Below are 18,451 nucleotides of genomic sequence, written 5' to 3'. Positions count from 1 at the left end.
ACCTGAAAACAATGGCCCAATTGGCTTCATAGGAAGAGTTGGCCTATCAATGTAGGCCCAATAAATTATCAGGCCACGTAATGACATCTATCTATCGACCACATTATCGATTTAGCCCACAACGGGTTTGTATTTGAGCGTAAAATTAGTTAGTAATCTAGACCTTTCATTTTTGGTCAACGGGTCGGGTTATATTTCACCATTTTGGGTTGATTGAAATTTCTGAATTATTACAAAATATGATAAATAAGTCAAATTGGATTGATTTCGGGTTGTTTGAGTCGGGTCATGCTCTGTCATTAACTCGGATTTGTGTTTGGGTCGGGTCCTGAAATTGATAGGTTTAGTTGCATCATATTCTCTCCATTTCAAAATAATTGCATCAATTTAAATTTTATACTATACACATGTACTACTTTGACCTCAATCGGAGTTTTATACATAAGATTAAACTTGGTCGGACTTGTTAGAATTATTTTAATATTCTATCCAAATATCACTTTTATTTTATACTCCTAATTTATACTTAATGAATAAATAATTTTATTATCGGTTCAATTAACAATTTATAAACATTCAATTGTTATAATTTACACTCCATATTTATTGATAATTAAAAAAATTACTCCGTATTATTTAAAATTCTAAATTAGCATACATGATAAATCAAGATGTAACACTTAAATAAAAATAAAGAGAGTATTAAAGTCCGAAAACGTTCCCACCTACCACAGACGAGGGTGTCCTAACAAAGAGACAAAGGGTGTATCAAGTTATCAACGATCAACCAGTAGTGTAGAGTCTGTAGACTCTAAAAGACTGTTTTTTTTAGAACATGACAATGTCAATCACATTAATTAAAATGAATCACTAATTTGACATTTATCACATAATACAGTAAGTCGGTTGATTAGTGGATTAATATAGTTGGCGGATTACTCGAGCAAAATACTGGCTATCACAAGTACACCCACATAGTGATAGAACGAGAGGGCCACTCTGCATCATTTCAGTCCATAAAACAGTATCTATGGTGCTAATTTAGTGCTCTCCCTCTTTCTCTCTCCTCCTTGTCTTCTTATTTTGTTTGTAAGTTCACTCTTTTCTCTCTCTAATTTGCTCATGCATTCATTTATGTCATTCTTTGATGATTTAATCTGAATTTTGTTTCTGGGTTTTTTTTTTTGTTTTTGTAGTGATTTTTGTTTCATTTCAATCATGGCTTGTTCAATGTTAAATGGGGTTGATAAACTTGCCCTAATCAGTGGAACAACCCCAAATAGATTGGGATTTTCTGGGTCTGATTTTAATGGGAAATACCAATTACCCAGATTGAGTTTACCCCCAAATTCCAGGAATTTAAGGTCCAAAACCCTAACTTTAACCCCAAAATGCAGTCTTTCAGCCTCTTCAAGGCCTGCTTCACAACCCAGATTTATACAGAACAAAAAAGAGGCATTTTGGTTCTACAGATTCCTGTCAATTGTGTATGATAACATTGTGAATCCTCCCCATTGGACAGAGGATATGAGGGATGAAGCTTTAGAACCAGCAGATTTGAATAACAGGAATATGTTGGTTGTTGATGTTGGGGGTGGAACTGGGTTCACTACTTTAGGTATTGTTAAGCATGTTGATGCTAAGAATGTCACCATTTTGGATCAATCACCCCATCAATTGGCAAAAGCCAAAGAGAAAGAGCCTTTGAAGGAGTGTAAGATCATTGAGGGTGATGCTGAGGATCTCCCTTTTCCTACTGATTATGCTGATAGATATGTTTCTGCTGGAAGGTATATAACTTTACATTTAGTTATATATATGTTGGTTCAATTTTTTCAGTTTCTTGTAATATATGCATGCTTTGGTAGGAATTGATGTGCATTTTTATTGAGTTATGTAATTGTTGATTATAGTTGTGATTTTAACAATGTGTGGTAGTATGTATTTGTTGATTATAGTGTGATGTTAACAATGTGTGGTATGATTTCTGCAAAATTGATGTGCATGTGACCTAGAAAGCTTGCTTGTTGAGATCTTATTATCACTTTAAGATGCTACGTAGCATATAACTTTTGGATCATGAAAAAGGTTTATATAAAGTGATAATGTTATGTGAGGTTTGTTTATCAAGGTGATGAACTGGTATTTTCTCGTTGTGTGAATTGAGAAAATTTGGAAAGTTCTTGACCGATTTTGTGGACAATGCTTTTATAGGGTGTTGAGCCAGTACTCTGTCATGTATTTGTATATAATGCGGAATCATTACATAATTATTACAAGTATAAGAAATATGCATTGGCAAGACATGAACAAGACTTGGAGAGTTGGAGGTGCTAAAGCCTTAAGAGGTTGTGTGCCTGTTTGTGTCTTTTGGGTATTATTTTTTCGTTTGTCTCAACTGTTAATTTCTACTGAATTGATGTATGATGTGGATTTGAATTATGTGTTCATAAAAGGGGTGAAAAGGTTTTGGACATGCATTGGTGAGACATACTGAAATCATTGAATTTTGAAAGTGCATAAGAAGTTTCATCTTGTATGCCGGTATTGTTTGTTTAGTAATTTGCTTGTATTGTTAAAGAATATACATATGTATGTGGTGGGTACCCTATAGGCGTATAGCATGAGTTAATTTTTGTGCTTTGTTTTGATAAAATGATCACAGCATTGAGTACTGGCCTGATCCACAACGGGGCATAAGGGAAGCATACAGGGTGCTGAAATTGGGAGGGAAAGCTTGTTTGATCGGTCCTGTTTATCCAACATTTTGGCTATCTCGCTTCTTTGCAGATGTCTGGATGCTCTTCCCAAAGGAGGAAGAGTATATTGAATGGTTTGAGAAAGCAGGTTTCAAGGATGTTCAACTGAAAAGGATTGGCCCTAAGTGGTACCGTGGGGTTCGGCGCCATGGCCTCATCATGGGGTGCTCTGTAACAGGTGTAAAACCTGCCTCTGGAGATTCTCCCTTGCAGGTATTTAGTCTTTCTATACTTGCATATGATATCTATGTTGATTGAGCTAGGGTAGAAGGATGCTTGTCTCTTAAAGATTTTTTGTTTTTATATTAACTTTGATTGTTACTTTGGATGCAATTAATTGTTGCCTATTCTTTCTCTGTTACACTTATGAGTATAAAGTATAAACAAGAGTACAGTCACTGGAAAACTGATGTGTGTTCATCTCAGTACTTGTTCTGATTTGATCATTTGATTTGGAGAACCGATGAATCTCTTGTTCTATTTTGATTTTTACTTTTGTTGGTTGCAATCCACGATTCATGCTTGCTGATCCCAAATCATTTTGGGGGAAATTTGCATTTCAATTTTTGAGGAAATATGTTTGAGGGTGCTTCACTTGTAGACCAGAGATTTCGTGTATGAGTGTATGATCTATTTTGCTCCCTGATTGAGGAAATATGATCGTATGCACCATAAGAGGTGATCTTACACAATAGCACACCCCCTCTTTACACCTCCACCACCTTCTTTTTGCCACCAGATCGAAGATTTGAAACAAGATCTATTATTATGTACTGTATTATGCAATACTTTGGTACTGGTACAGTTTAGAGTTTCATTCTCTTAATCTTGATTCTCATTTAAAAATGTGTATGTGATGCAGCTTGGTCCGAAAGCTGAGGATGTCCAAAAACCAGTGCCTCTGCATATATTTCTCTACCGATTCATCCTTGGAGTTTTGGCATCGACATACTATTTACTGGTTCCTATTTACATGTGGATCAAAGACAAAATTGTTCCAAAGGGACTACCACTATAAAGGATATGAGAGAGCAAGGGGCTTGCAAGTTCAAACATGAAGAGCTGCTCATGAGCAAGGTTGTTTTCAAATCTTCAACATTTTAATAATTATGTAGATCTTGTTGGTACTTGGTAGTATGTAATTAGAGAATCAAAAACTATTTGAGAAGTCTTATTGCATTTTGAAGTAGTTAGCCGGAAAACTATGCACTTGATTTATTTTAGTACCATTTTCAGCTCATATGTCCAGTATTAGAGCAACAACTCAAATTTGCATATGTACTAGGAAGAAATAACCGTAATAATCATGTTTACGAATGAAGGCTTGGCTATGGTATATGTTCTTTTTTTATAAGCCTTCAAATTAAGAGGGGTATATTAGAAAACAGGTCAGGTCTATCTTTTGGTGATTGGTGTAATACCGCCAAAACAATTCGGCCAACTCTCAAGTTATGTCTTAGAACTCGTGACCTATAAAATAGGAAAGAGAAATTGTTGCTAGTCCAAGGTAAAGAGTTTGCTCAAAAAGAGGATACTAACAAAGAAAACTATTCAAGGACGGGAGATGTAAATGACAAATGAGACTAAGATTCACTGTTATTTGAGTAATCTCGAGCTCCACTGACATAGCTGCTACGTGCATGGTAGCAACCGAACAGAAACTCTAATATGTCTGATTTGCTGCTGCCCTACCAAGGTACGTCATGGCCTTAGGGCCAAGCAAGGCAAGGCCTATGCATCTTAAGCCATAATTACGAGGGGAGGGTGATCCAAGGTAAAAATTACAGTACATGGTCGGGTTGGATCAATTCAGATTAATTTCATAACCGATACGGGTCGGGTTTGGGTTGGGTCATGCTTAAGTCGGGCCATACTTCTTATCGGGTTTGGGTCGGGTTTAGGTCAGGTTACATTCGGGTCGGGTGAACAATAGGTCGGGTTAAAACGGGTTAGGGTAATTCTCAGGTTCGGGTCAAGTCAATAATTTGCAGGTTAGAATCAGGTCGGATCATTCTTGGGTTTAAGTCAGGTTCGGTTCTAGTCAATAATTTGCAGATTATAATCAGGTCGAGTCATTTTCAAGTCAGGTCATTCTCGGGTTCAAGTCGGGTTCAGTTCAAGTCAACAATATGCGGGTTATAATCAGGTTGGGTCATTTCCAACTTTGGGTCATTCTCAGATTCACGCTTATTGAGAATTTTTTGAGGTTTTGGGGCCTGGTGTCGAGAGTCTTTGAGATTTTAGGGAATACATCTCTAGGTCATATAATGCCGTTTGGAACCAATATAATTATTATTTGTTGTCATAAATGTTCGTGGTAGGCTTGAATTAATGAAATCGCTGCAAGTTGTAAACCGGTAAATTAGTCGTTTAAAGACAAATTGGATGGTTCCACCCACCCAATTGGACTCCTGAAGGGTATTAGGGACCATGGTAAATATTTCGGAAATTTTTATTTACAGGCAAAAAAAGGTCAAAAAATTCTAAAATTTAAGGTAATGTACATGTTTTTGGAGAAATTTTGGAGGTTTCGAGGCCTAGTATCGAAATCCTTTAGATTTTAGGGGATAAATTAGGGTCATATAATGATGTTTGGAACCATATATGATCATTATATGTTATCATAAACATTCGCGGTAGGCTTGAGTTAATGAAATCGGTGCAAGTTGTAAACTCGTAAATTGGCCGTTTAAAGGCAAATTGAATGGTTCCACCCAACCAATTGGACTCCCGAAGGGTATTAGGGACCATGGTAAATATTTAATCAATTTTCATTTTCAGGCGAAAAAAAGTAAAAAAAAATTCCAAAATCAAAGGCTAATTTTGGAGGTTTCGGGTGCCCGTTATCGAAAAGCCTTAAGATTTTAGGGTATATATCTCAGGGTCATACAATGCCGTCTGGAACCATATATTATCATTATATGTTGTCATAAATGTTCGTGGTAGGTTTGAATTAATGAAATCGGTGCAAGTTGTAAATCGATAAATTGGTCGTTTAAAGGCAATTTGGATGGTTCCACCTACCCAATTGGACTCCGGGAGAGTATTATGGAGCATGGTAATCATTTCGGCAATTTTTATTTCGGGCGATAAAAAGTCAAAAAATTCCTAAAATGAAGGCGAATATCCACGCTTTTTAAGAAATATGGAGTCTTTAGGCCCGGTGTCTTAAGTTCTTGAAATTCTAGGAAATACGTCTCGGGGTCATATAATGTAGTTTGGAACCATATATGATCATTATTTATTATCATAAATGTTCGTGGTAGGCTTGAGTTAATGAAATCGGTGCAAGTTGTAAACTGGTAAATTTGTCGTTAAAAGGTAAATTGGTTGGTTTCATCCACCCAATTTCACTCCCGATGGGTATTAGACTATTAGGCACCATGTAAACATTTCAACAATTTTTTTTTCGTGCGAAAAAAGTCAAAATATTCAAAAATTGAAGTCTAATACCCACGTTTTTTTAGAAATTTCGAAGGTTTCGAGGTTCGGTGTCGAAAGGAAATGAGATTTTAGGAGATACATCTCAGGGTCATATAATGCTGTTTGGAACCATAAATGATCATTATATGTTTTCATACATGTTCGTGGTAGACTCGAGTTAATGAAATCGGTTCAAGTTATAAATCGGTAAATTGGTCGTTTAAAGGCAAATTAGATGGTTCCATCTACCCAATTGGACTCTCGGTGGGCATTAGGGACCATGGTAAAAATTTCGGCAATTTTTATTGCCGGACGAAAAAAGTCAAAAAAATCCAAAATTGAAGGCTAATATCCACACTTTTTGAGAAATTTTGGAGGTTTTGGGCCCGGTATCGAAAAGGCTTGAGATTTTAGGGGATACATCTAGGAGTCATATAATGTCGTTTGGAGCCATATATGATCATTATATGTTGTCATAAATGTTCGTAGTAGGCTTGAGTTAATTTAATCGGTGCAAGTTGTAAACCGGTAAATTGGCCGTTTAAAGGAAAAATAGAATGGTTCCATTCACCCAATTGGACTCTCGGAGGGTATTAGGGAAGAAAGTAAACATTTCGGAAATTTTTATTTTTTGGCGGAAAAAGGTAAAAAAATTCCAAAATTGAAGGCTAATATCCACGCTTTTTGAGAAATTTGGGTTGTTTCGAGGCCCGGTGTCGAAATTTTTTGAGATTTTAGGGGATACATCTCGGGGTCATATAATGCCGTTTGGAACCATATATGATCATTATACGTAGTCATAAATGTTCGTAGTATGTTTGTGTTAATTAAATTGGTGCAAGTTGTAAACCGGTAAATTGACCGTTTAAAGGCAAATTGGATGGTTCCACCCACCCAATTGGTCTCCCAGGGTATTAGGGACCATGGTAAACATTTCGGCAATTTTTATTTCAGGGCAAAAAAAAAAAAAAAATTCCAAAATATAAGGTAATATCCATGCTTTTTAATAAATTTCGAAGGTTTCGGGGCTGGTGTGGAAAAGAAATGAGATTTTAAGGGATACATCTCAGGGTCATATAATGCTGTTTGGAACCATAAATGATCGTTATATGTTGTCATAAAGGTTCGTGGTAGGCTTGAGTTGATGAAATCGGTGCAAGTTGTAAACCGGTAAATTGGTCATTTAAAGGCAAATTGAATGGTTCCACCCACCCAATTGGACTCTCGGAGGGTATTAGGAACCATGGTAAACATTTCAGCAAATTTTATTTCTGCTTGAAAAAAGTCAAAAAAAAATTCCAAAATTGAAGGCTAATATCTACGTTTTTTAAGAAATTTTGGAGGTTCCGGGGTCAGGTGTCGAAAAGTCTTGAGATTTTAGGAGATACATCTCAGGGTCATATAATGTCGTTTGGAACCATATATGATCAATATATGCTGTCATAAATGTTCGTTCTAGGCTTGAATTAATGAAATCGGTGCAAGTTGTAAATAGGTAAATTGGTCGTTTAAAGACAAATCGGATGATTCCATCCACCCAATTGGACTCCCAGAGGGTATTCGGGACCATGGTAAACATTTCGGCATTTTTATTTCCGGGCGAAGAAAAGTAAAAAAATTCCAAAATTGAAGGCTAATATCCACGTTTTTTGAGAAATTTTGGAGGTTTCGGGACCTTGCGTCGAAAAGCCTTTAGATTTTAGGGGATACATCTCGGGGTCATGCATATAATGCCGTTTGGAACTATATATGATCATTATATGTTGTCATAAATGTTTGTGGTAGGCTTGAGTTAATGAAATAGGCGCAAGTTGTAAACTAGTAAATTTGCTGTTTAAAGGCAAATTGGATGGTTTTACCACCCAATTGGACTCTCGGTGGGTATTAGAGACCATGGTAAATATTTCGGTAATTTTAATTTTTGGGCGAAAAAAGTCAAAATATTAAAAAATTAAAAGCTATATCCACGCTTTTTGAGAATCTTTGGAATCTTCGGGGCCCAGTATCGAAAAGTCTTGAAATTTTAGGGAATACATCTCGGGGTTTTATAATGTCGTTTGGAACTATATATGATCATTATTTATTGCCATAAATGTTCGTGGTAGGCTTGAATTAATGAAATCGGTGTAAATTATAAACCGATAAATTGGTCGTTTAAAGGCAAATTGAACGGTTCCACCAACCTAATTGGACCCCCGGAGGTTATTTGGGACCATGACAAACATTTTGGCAATTTTTTTATCCGGTCGAAAAAAGTAAAGGGGTTACAATGGGAGTCATAAAGATGGGGGGGGGGGGGTTATACACCATAATGGACATCCATAATAATAACAATTTACAACAAGTAAGAGTTTATAACACAATAAATTCCAAAACTAAAGACTAATATCCACGCTTTTTGAGAAATTTTGAATGTTTCGAGGCCCGGTGTCGAAAAGCATTGAGATTTTAGGGGATATATTTCGAAGTCATATAATGTCGTTTGGATCCATGTTATATGTTATAATTGTTCGTGGTAAGCTTGAGTTAATGAAATCAGTGCAAGTTATAAACCGGTAAATTGGTCGTCTAAAGGCAAATTGGATGATTCCAACTAGCCAATTGGACTTCCCGGGGGTATTAGGGACCATGGTAAACATTTCGACAATTTTTATTTCCGGGTAAAAAAAAGTCAAAAAATTCCAAAATTGAAGGCTAATATCCACGCTTTTTGAGAAATTTTGGAGGTTTCAGATAGAGTAGTCAATTCGGGTAAACGGTTCGGGTTTGGGTCGGTAAGAGTGGGCCGGATCAACTCGGCCCGGGGTCAATTCAGATTAATTCCATAACCTATGTGGGTCGGGTCACGTCGGGTTATACTTCTTATCGGGTTTGGGTCGGGTGAACAACAGGTCGGGTTTAATTCGGGTTTTCACGAGTTAAAACGGATTAGGGTAATTCTCGGATTCGAGTCGGGTACAGTTCAAGTCAATAATTTGCGGGTTAGAATCAGGTCGGGTCATTCTCGGGTTTGAGTCGAGTTTGGTTCAAGTCAATAATTTGTGTGTTATAATCAGGTTGGGTCATTTTCAAGTCGGGTCATTCTCGGGTTCAAGTCGGGTTCGGTTCAAGTCAATAATTTGTGGGTTATAATCAGGTTGGGTCATTTCCAAGTCGGGTCATTCTCGGAGTCAAGTCTGATTATGTTCAAGTCAATAATTTGCAGGTTACAATCAGGTCAGGTCATTTCCAAGTCAAGTCATATTCGGATTCAACTAACTATAAATAGATAATTATCATTTTTATCAAGCTAATTATTTCCTTTGACTAGAATATATCAATATACTAGGGAACTATAGTTTATAATTTAGGAAGATAATTATCCCTTTGACCATACCACAAATATATACTATATTTAACACTTAAATTTGAGGATTATACTCCTTTCTTTTGCTGGCCTGGACCGACTTGGTCTCCTTAGCAAAAATGCTTTGATCAATAATGATAAGGTGGTCTAAATTGCATTTAAGGTGATTTGAAATCAGGTTAGGAACAATTTGGGTTGAATTTAGGTCGGGTCAATAATAACAAGTCGTGTTGATTTCAAGTCGGGTTAGTAACAGATCGGGTTGAATTTTTGGGTCGGGTTAGTAATAGGTCTGGTAAAATTCGGGTCGGGTTAATAACATGTCGGGTTGAATTTGGGTCAGGTCAATAATAAGTCGGGTTGATTTCGGGTCGAGTTTGTAACAGGTTGGGTTAAAATTAGGTCGGGTTAGGAATGAGTCAGGTTGAATTCCGATCAGGTTAGTAACAAGTCGGGTAAAATCCCGGGTTATAACGAGTTTGGGTCAATTTCGGTTCAAGTCAGGTTCGGTTCAGGTCAATAATTTACGGGTTGCATTCGGGTCGGGTCATCTTCAGGTCAGTTTATGTTCGGGTTCGGGTCTCACATACTCGGGTCTAAGGTTGGTTTAGATCGGTTTGGGTCACCATTTTTTCGGGTTCAGATGGGTCGGTTAATAATCAAGTTTGAGTCGGTATTTCGAATCGGGTCAACTTTTGATAGCTCTAGGTACCAAGTTAGACTCCGAGTTTGGGAACCTTATTAGAAAGCACCACAAACCTAATTTTTCCCAGTTTAAAAATGTTTGTCAAGTGCTAAATTTAAAGGCTTATAATATACGAAATCGGGTCATTTTCATGATTTTGTGACTCAGTCATGTAAAAGTTGACGTCGCCTTGAATTTATGGAAGGGAGACATGTACGTTAAAGGTTAATTTGACAGGGCAAGAAAGTAATCAGGTCTTTTCTTGGTAAGCACAACCGTGAGCTACCTAGATCCCCCCTAACGGTGTTGGTCAAATAAGATAGCAAGTAGCAACACAGTTGTCATTGACGTCAAAATTTACCTTAGTTACCATAGTTCCTGAATCAAGCATCATTAAATTAGTATGGGAGCCTTGAATTAAGCCGAGGACGATACAAGTAAAACACATACACATACCTGAGGCAGGAAAAACTCAGTGTCATGCATTAGAAAAATCAGTTTTGGAAACAGACACTAAATTCTCACCCCAGAGGATCAAGACTCGAGACCTAATCCCATTACTAAGTTCTAAACTGTATCCTACATCTCCTCGCCTAACATGATTGAAATTTAAAAATAAAAAAAAAAGTTGCAAGGAGCGAAGATTTAAGAATGATGCAGATGCTACGTCTAAATGGCCAAAGCCTGAAAAACCACCAGAAACATGCTAAAATTTGAACCAAGGCAGAGTATCAAAAGTGCCACGTAAACCAAGTTCCCCAAATTTCAACTTACAATTTAACGTGCGATACATAGTTTCCGTAGCATATATCTACGTTGATGCAGCATCAGGGCTAGCATCTCCATAGGCTACCAGACCTGTCTGCCCGACAGGTGAGCTTGAGGTTGATTTGGTAGGAGATGCAGACCCTCTCTTCCGGCGCTTAAGTGAACCAACATTGGGTGAGCTTGAACGGGATGAGCTGCGTCCCCTGGACCTTGACCTAGATCTTGATCTTGCTTTTACTGGAGAACGTCGATTATCTGCTCGGGGGCCAAGACGAGATCTTAGCCTATCACTGATTTCTGGGCGTCTCTCCCTTGGACTGGAACCACGAACTGGACTCCGGCTCCTATCCCGCCTTAGACTGGAACCATGTGCTGGACTCCGGCTCCGATTCCGCCTGGGTCCACGTGTGTCATTTGGACTGTGGGAAGGACTTCGACTCCTCCTGAATCAAAATTACATTGGGTCATGCCAAATCAGTTATCAATGCCTTAAAAAAACAGACACCTATAAACAGGAACATAAATTGTCGTTTAAACTCGTACTATAAAGCTAAGTTACTAGAGAGAGAGAGAGAGAGAGAGAGAACCTAGGGGATCTTCTTCTTGGAGGGCTCCTGTAACGACGGCGAGGTGAACGATCTGATCCACCTCTGTAGCTCGAAAACCTGTGCAGACAAGGAACGGTTAGCTATGAGGTAGTCTACCCTTCTATTCAAGCTCAGAAGCAGTATGTAACCAACACACTTACCTATTATCACGGTTCCTGTCATAATAATTCCTACCACCATAATTGAATGGCCTACGAGGTGAGCGCTCTGGAGAAGGGGTTCTGTATCGGCGTGCAAAGGCGAATTTCTCAGTGAATCCTCGTCCCTTTCTAACGCGCTTAGGTTCACCATTATCATTTTCAGGCATAGATTTTGACACTTCTTGACTCTGAGCAGAAGCAGGAGGCAAAACAGGCTCCTCAGCAGGAACTTTATTCTCATGCTGTGGTTCAGGACTCCCATCATGCCCTTTATAGGGGCTTAAACTAGTGTCACGCCTTGGGCTGATTCCTTGAATATTCTTTGGACTACTAGACTGGGACCTGATAAGAGTATTCCGACAGCAAAATTATCATATAATAAGTACACTTCACAAAATGAGAAATTATCAGCCCCATTCGACAATGTATATATCCAAGCATAAATCTACAAAAACTTTCCAAACAAAGTGGAGCTATGCAAGCAAGAGGTTATTCAGTGACAAACCTAGGTTTCTCTCTGCTTCCATCATAGGATGACTCTTTAACTTTCTCAGACTTCATTTCCCTACCATTTTCACTGTTTGAAATACGTTCAGTCCTTCGAGAAAATTCACTCTCCACCTCTGCTTTCTGCGCATGAACCTTTTGTTGCTGTTCCTCAATAGATATGGAAGATTTCTTCTTCAACTCTGGAACATCAACAAGCAAAAACTTGAAAATAATATAAACTAATACATACTTTGAAATTCATAAACCCTAAAATAAAAAAACTGCAAAAGTTCAATCATATGTAACTTATGGCAAGAAATCGAATGCAGAAGCAGAAGATATTCAGACAGCACATCATCTTACTTGAAGAATTGCGATGTCTAGACTTTTCTTCCTCAGAGCCACTAGTCGTTTCACTGTCACTGGAGCTTTCAGAACTCCTGCATCAGATATGGAGAGTAGAACATCATAATGCAAGGTAATAATATGGAGTAGAACATCATAATGCAAGGTAACTAACAGAAGATATGAGAGAGGTCTTATCATATACGCACCGTTTAGACTTTCGTCTAGATTTCTTCCCATTACGTCGACTTTTCTTGCTGCTCCCCCTACTCTTTTTCTGCACCCGCTTAGGGCCTTTTGAAGATCTCTTTCTCTTCCGGCGCCTATCATCACTGGATGAGCTGGAGTCAGATAAGGAGGCATCCGATTCTGAACCAGAATCTGAGTCTGAAGTGTAGGAATCGGAATCTGAATCAGATTGATCAGATGACGAGCTACTATATGAGTCAGATGAAGAATATTTCCTCTTCTTTCTCCTCCTGTCTTTTGGAGATCTCTTACGTCGTCCTCTAGCTTTTCCATCTGAACTATCATCAGAACTTGGAAGCTTTTTCATTTTTTTAGCTTTACCTAAAAAAGAAAGCCATAATCAGCACCAAGGGAAGCTACAGCGTATGAAGTATACAGCCTAACACTACTTACACTAGATCCCATGTTAACACATTTCTAACCTCACCTTTCTCAGTCCTAACTGCAGTTTCTTTTTTACCAGAGGAAACTTCACCACAATCAACTATTTTGACTTGCTCAATAGGCCGCCCATCAGAAGTTCCAAACTGTTCCATTTTCTTCACAACATCCATTCCCTCCACAACCTTTCCAAATATAACATGCTTCCTGCCATGCAATAGGTCAAACGTTCATCAAATTCGAATGTAGGTGTACACATAGTTAAAGTTTGAAGAAAAAATAGCAAAGATTCGCATATACCCATCAAGATGAGGTGTACGCTTGAAGGTTATAAAAAACTGGGATCCATTGGTATCACGACCACAATTTGCCATAGAGAGAAGTCCAGGTTCACTATGCTCCAATTTGAAATTCTCATCTGTCAAAAAAAATAATAAATAAATAAAAAATAAAAAAAATTATATAACCAAGGCCAAAGGCAACCACCAGCAATATGCACTTGTGAGTGGTACCTGCAAACTTGCCACCATAGATACTTTCTCCACCAGTGCCTGCAAATCAGTAAAATTTTGTTCCTTACATCTGGGCATAAACATATAAGTTAAACAGAAATCTGCATTAATAAAATATTAAGGCAAAGGGATCAACAGAAGTATTTGGACCATACCATCTCCCTTTGAAAAATCACCCCCCTGTACAATATGCAAAATTGTCAGAGTTTCGGTGATATTAATTATTTAAAGGACAATGCATAAGCAATCAGGAACCAACAACAAGAAATTGGAAAGATGGAAACTCAGATAAATATATCACATGCATGGGTGTGACAGATAATCACAGATTACATTCAAAACAGGCCTTATTCAGTAACTACCAAAGGAATGCATACATCCCATTGTTGATATAAAAATAATAATAAAAATACTCTCATATCATCAACCCTAGACATTGGGAACATATGTTTATTATATATAAGAAAAAGGAGGGAAGATATAAAGGGTGGGAAACAAGAACATACACCCTCTGCTACACTGTTGACAAGCATATTATGCAATAATAATCATCCTACTAAAAACAAAGCTCACTATCTTGGAAGTACCAGCCAGCTCATGGCATGGAGTTCTTAAATCCCAAATTATCATAACTAATTATGTTATTCAAAACAATAATACGAAGGAGCGGATATACTAGCCAGTTTGATGTGCTCCAGCTCCTATGTTATAGCTAATAATTCTAAGGAAAACCAACAACTCACACAAACAGTTAGAAAACAAAAACCACAACTGATGCAAAATTGCTTAGAAAACAAAAACCACAACTGATGTAAAATTGCTGAGATAGTTCACTAGAATTACATGTAGGAAAGAGAAGCCAAAGGCAATATTGCACACAACTACAAAGACATGAAGCTTCTCAGAAAGTTTAATGCACATCCATTGAGAAATCACAAAGGAAACAGCAAAAATTTAGGCAGTACTTGGGCCATAAATCCTTTGATTATGCGGTGGAAATTTGATCCCTTGAAGTGCAATGGTTTCCCTGTAGTAGCTCCCACACCTTTTTCGCCTGAAACAGTAAAACCATACACAGGTATGTTGTCATTAGCTTATTGCAATTATAATATAAGACAGAAAGGATGCCCGGTAAAATATCTTCGATAGGGAAAAAAAGTTGAAACCAACCAAACCATTATCCACATAGAAGTTTCTCCTTAAGTCTTCTTTTCCCATCTAAATTATTTTATAATCTATTTTAATCTTCCAAAATACACTAATGATTCTATACTTTTCCATGCACGTTTATTGCAAGATTGCAAAATTTCCCAAAAACTTCCATATTTAAATTTTCTTACTTTATACTTCGTATATATACGTAGTGTTTTTATGAATTTACCTTCATTTATATCAAGTTTATCCCTTTTATCATTTTCATAATGAGCTAAGCTATTTCATAACCTTTACTTGTAAAAAGTATTTTAATATGAATTACCTTTCGGTTTAAAATAAAAGCATTTTAAAAAAAATCAGCAGAAGCTTCTTTATGGCTCTATAGTAAGCTCCGGATAGTTCGAGGAAGCCCCTATCGATACAATTAAAGGCTATGTCTTTAATTTGTAAAATTTTCATTATGATTACTATACATGAGGAGTTAAAATTTCTCGTGACACATAATTTTTGCAAACATTTTCGTGCATTGCACGAGTAACCTAGTGGAAAGACTAATTGCAAGTACCCTAAAATAAAGGTTTTGGAAAGAAAAAGACCTGTGCAGAGTGCTCGGAAATTTTCTGCAGTTTTAGGAACAACATCTGCATAAAGCTGCAGGTCATAGCCACATGTTAACAAAATTACATACAACAGATATCTACATATAGAAAATAAGAATGCCTATACCACAAAAACCCTACATATGCACAATATTAGAAACAGGAGTAGTTATATTCAAATTACCTCAATAACAATTCTTTGGACAGGATCCCCATCAATTGATACATCTAAAAACACTTGAGGGTTTTTTTTCTTGGACATATCCCCTTAATACAGCAGAACCTAAAAAGGCAGTTCATTAAAGATATAGTGTTATTATCAAGATATTCAACAGAGTCAGAAGCTAGTCATCAACAATCTCCAACTTTTACAAGATAAGAACTTTATCCAACAGCACAAATACATTACCACTTTCTGTGATCATAGACTTTGAAGCAATTAGAATGTAAAAGCAGTGAAGCATACACTTCAACAAAATGAAAGCTAATAGCTAGCATATGTTGCCAAACAATTTCAGATTATAAACACAATAGAAAAAATACAGGCCATATCTAACTACCTACATGGGCACATTAACCTAACAGGCTTACAGTCTCAGCATTAAGTTGCTTGTCTAGCCAGATAGTGCTCCCTTTATGCACTGGTCCCAGCATTGGCATATATGCACAGGTAGCATGTCTAATGTACTGGACCCAGCATTTGCATATAAGCACTGGTAGCATGTCATATCCTTCACAAAATGTCCACTGGACAGGGGCTGGGTTAAACCAACTGAGATTGCCAGAAACAACCACCATGCATCCATTTTCTATCAAATTGAGTTTGATCCTGTTTTATTTTTCCAAGATAATATGCAACAAATCTCATATCTCTAGACTTGCAGGTTGAAGGATGATTATCATGAAGTGCAGATTTTACTAACTACTAAGCATCCGTAACATCAGTTGGTGAAGAACCAGAAGCATACTACTATATAAAGTTATGACAAAAATCAGGCCTTTACCAAATAGGTACAATCAAGCTTACTTCTATTCCTCCTTCATGCACTTTAAGAAAGCCCAAGATTTATCAGTGTTAGGTCTCAGTACAGTTTAGAATGGCTACATCTGAACTACTCTGAAGAACAAGGACAGTACATTTCCTAGAAGTTGATGTAAGAATGTGGAAGAGTTAGAAGTTCAGATCATATCGAGGACGACACGTCGCTTAATAACGAATTGAGCTTATGCATTAGCCATTGTCTAGCTGAATCACCCAACAAAAAAATACCTCATGACTGAACTAAAAAAAGACTCGCAAAGAATAGGCATTTGATGTTGCATATAAAAAGGAGTACCAGCTTCAACATTGTTCGAAAAACAACCCCTTTTACCAAGTCTCAACAATACACTAAAAAGCATCATACATTCAATCAATCTCCACTAAAACACAACTAAAAAAAGGAACCTTTAAAGTTGTTCTCAACTCCAATTTAACTCCATTTGACCTTTAAGTTACAATTGTAAAGCAAAACCCCTTAATTGAGGCAATTATCAAGAAAGGGAGGAATTTCGAAGAAAATAGACTATACCCATTAACAAACTATGACAATAATCCGCAAATTTAGAGTCATTGGGTCCAAAAAACCCTAAATCCCTAAAACCCTAAACCCCAGCAACTCATAATCTTTGAAGATAAAAATTCAGATAAGTAAAGCAATCAACAGTTCATAGCATGAAATACCCACTTCCAAGATTTGCATTTGGTGAACGCAAACAGATAAATAAACAATTTTCAACAATTCATGCAAACTATAAGCAAGAGCATAAAAAAAATAAAATAAAATAAAAAAAAACTCCGAATAACTTTTTGAAGTGTGTTTACCTTTGATCGGAAAGAATGAGTTTATCTTCGATTTCAGGGAAGAACAGGGAATGCGCTGCAAGAAAACATCAACACATATAAAGAGAGTGAAAAATGAGGAGAAGAGAAATAGAGAGAAGGCTGCTTAGCTCCCACTTAATTTAGAGAGATTTGCTTAGGATGTGCACTTTCTTTTCTTTCTAAATATCCTTTTCCCCTAGATTTTTCACTCCCTTAGGGCATCTTCCACGGTTAGAGGGTTAGACATTACGGATTTACGGGTGCTTGCTGTGGCATTAGAAATATTTACTATAAATTCATCAGAGTTTCACTACAATAACCTAGTAAGATATTCATGGTTAGAAACACTTAGACTAAATTATCGGAGTTTCCTTGATATGCCTTTAATTACATTATCTTTATTTATTTATAAAAAATACAGTATATGCTTTTATTATTATTATTATTATGCAATGCTCTTAATTACTAATAGGGATGTCAACAGGGCACGGCGGGGCGGATTTTAACTTTCTCGCCTTAAAGATTAAAATCGAAAAAAATAAGAGTAACTTAGTAGGCGGGGCTCAACTATCTCACCTGTATTTTGGACATAAAAATTTCATTTTTCGGATATTCTTATACACTTATGTTTCAAATTACTTATCTCATGGTCTTTGTATCCGAGTTCATGCATGTGAAAGGATAGATGGAATAAATGGTTTATTAAGTATACAACCCAACTCAATAAAATAGAGATCTCTTCAAAACCATAGGTGATCGAGAGTATTTTGGTAAAAAACACATTAAGTCTGTGTTTGAATTTGGGGCCAGCTGAACTTGATTTGAATTCTTGAAAAATTCTAGGCATTTGGACAACTAAAAATTAACTTTTAGATGAAAAATATGAGCTTAAACCTCAAACTTGCCACAACATGAAGCTATGCCCAAAAGGGGGGTTGTACTTCGTCACCTAAACACATATGCAAGTGATAGAAAGGGTTTTGTTTGTGTTTTAAAAGAATTTTGAAAAGTCAAGAAATGGCACTATGAGGAATCCCCAACTCATAAAATCCCACAAATTTATACAGAATTTTCACACCAAATTTTAAATCAAATTTGAATTCATAACATATTGTTAGCCTGTTCAAA

The 18,451-nt window shown here is 36.9% G+C and overlaps 2 protein-coding genes across 4 annotated transcripts; one reads left to right on the top strand and one right to left on the bottom strand.

Moving 5' to 3' along the window:
* The first annotated feature begins 932 nt into the window (after positions 1–932).
* On the top strand, positions 933–3,999 carry LOC145604140 (2-methyl-6-phytyl-1,4-hydroquinone methyltransferase, chloroplastic). Its single transcript, XM_081660092.1, has 4 exons — positions 933–1,089; positions 1,197–1,790; positions 2,666–2,972; positions 3,622–3,999. Exons 2-4 carry the CDS (start codon positions 1,219–1,221, stop codon positions 3,775–3,777), a joined length of 1,035 nt encoding a protein of 344 aa, XP_081516218.1. The 5' UTR covers positions 933–1,089; positions 1,197–1,218; the 3' UTR covers positions 3,778–3,999.
* Positions 4,000–10,550: 6,551 nt separating this feature from the next.
* Positions 10,551–17,563, bottom strand: LOC145604122 (peptidyl-prolyl cis-trans isomerase CYP63-like). 3 transcript variants are annotated; one of them, XM_081660079.1, is made up of 15 exons: positions 17,324–17,563; positions 15,644–15,742; positions 15,457–15,511; positions 14,671–14,759; positions 13,861–13,885; positions 13,706–13,744; positions 13,494–13,611; positions 13,240–13,400; positions 12,773–13,133; positions 12,582–12,658; positions 12,235–12,418; positions 11,730–12,071; positions 11,569–11,646; positions 10,988–11,424; positions 10,551–10,669 (listed from the first exon to the last, which is right to left on the bottom strand). In XM_081660079.1, exons 2-14 carry the CDS (start codon positions 15,719–15,721, stop codon positions 11,025–11,027), a joined length of 2,007 nt encoding a protein of 668 aa, XP_081516205.1. In that variant the 5' UTR covers positions 15,722–15,742; positions 17,324–17,563; the 3' UTR covers positions 10,551–10,669; positions 10,988–11,024. The 3 variants fall into 3 exon arrangements, with proteins under 3 accessions (XP_081516205.1, XP_081516200.1, XP_081516210.1); XM_081660074.1 differs by lacking the exon at positions 10,551–10,669 and having other exon boundaries at positions 10,800–11,424; XM_081660084.1 differs by lacking the exon at positions 10,551–10,669 and having other exon boundaries at positions 10,800–11,424; positions 11,733–12,071.
* Between the last annotated feature and the right edge of the window lie 888 nt (positions 17,564–18,451).

Source organism: Chenopodium album, chromosome 2, assembly GCF_948465745.1.
Source record: "Chenopodium album chromosome 2, dcCheAlbu1.1, whole genome shotgun sequence".
In the NCBI taxonomy this organism is placed as follows: Eukaryota; Viridiplantae; Streptophyta; class Magnoliopsida; order Caryophyllales; family Amaranthaceae; genus Chenopodium; species Chenopodium album.
The sequence above is the reverse complement of the archived record's forward strand: the minus strand, read 5'-3'. Positions and strand labels throughout refer to the sequence as shown.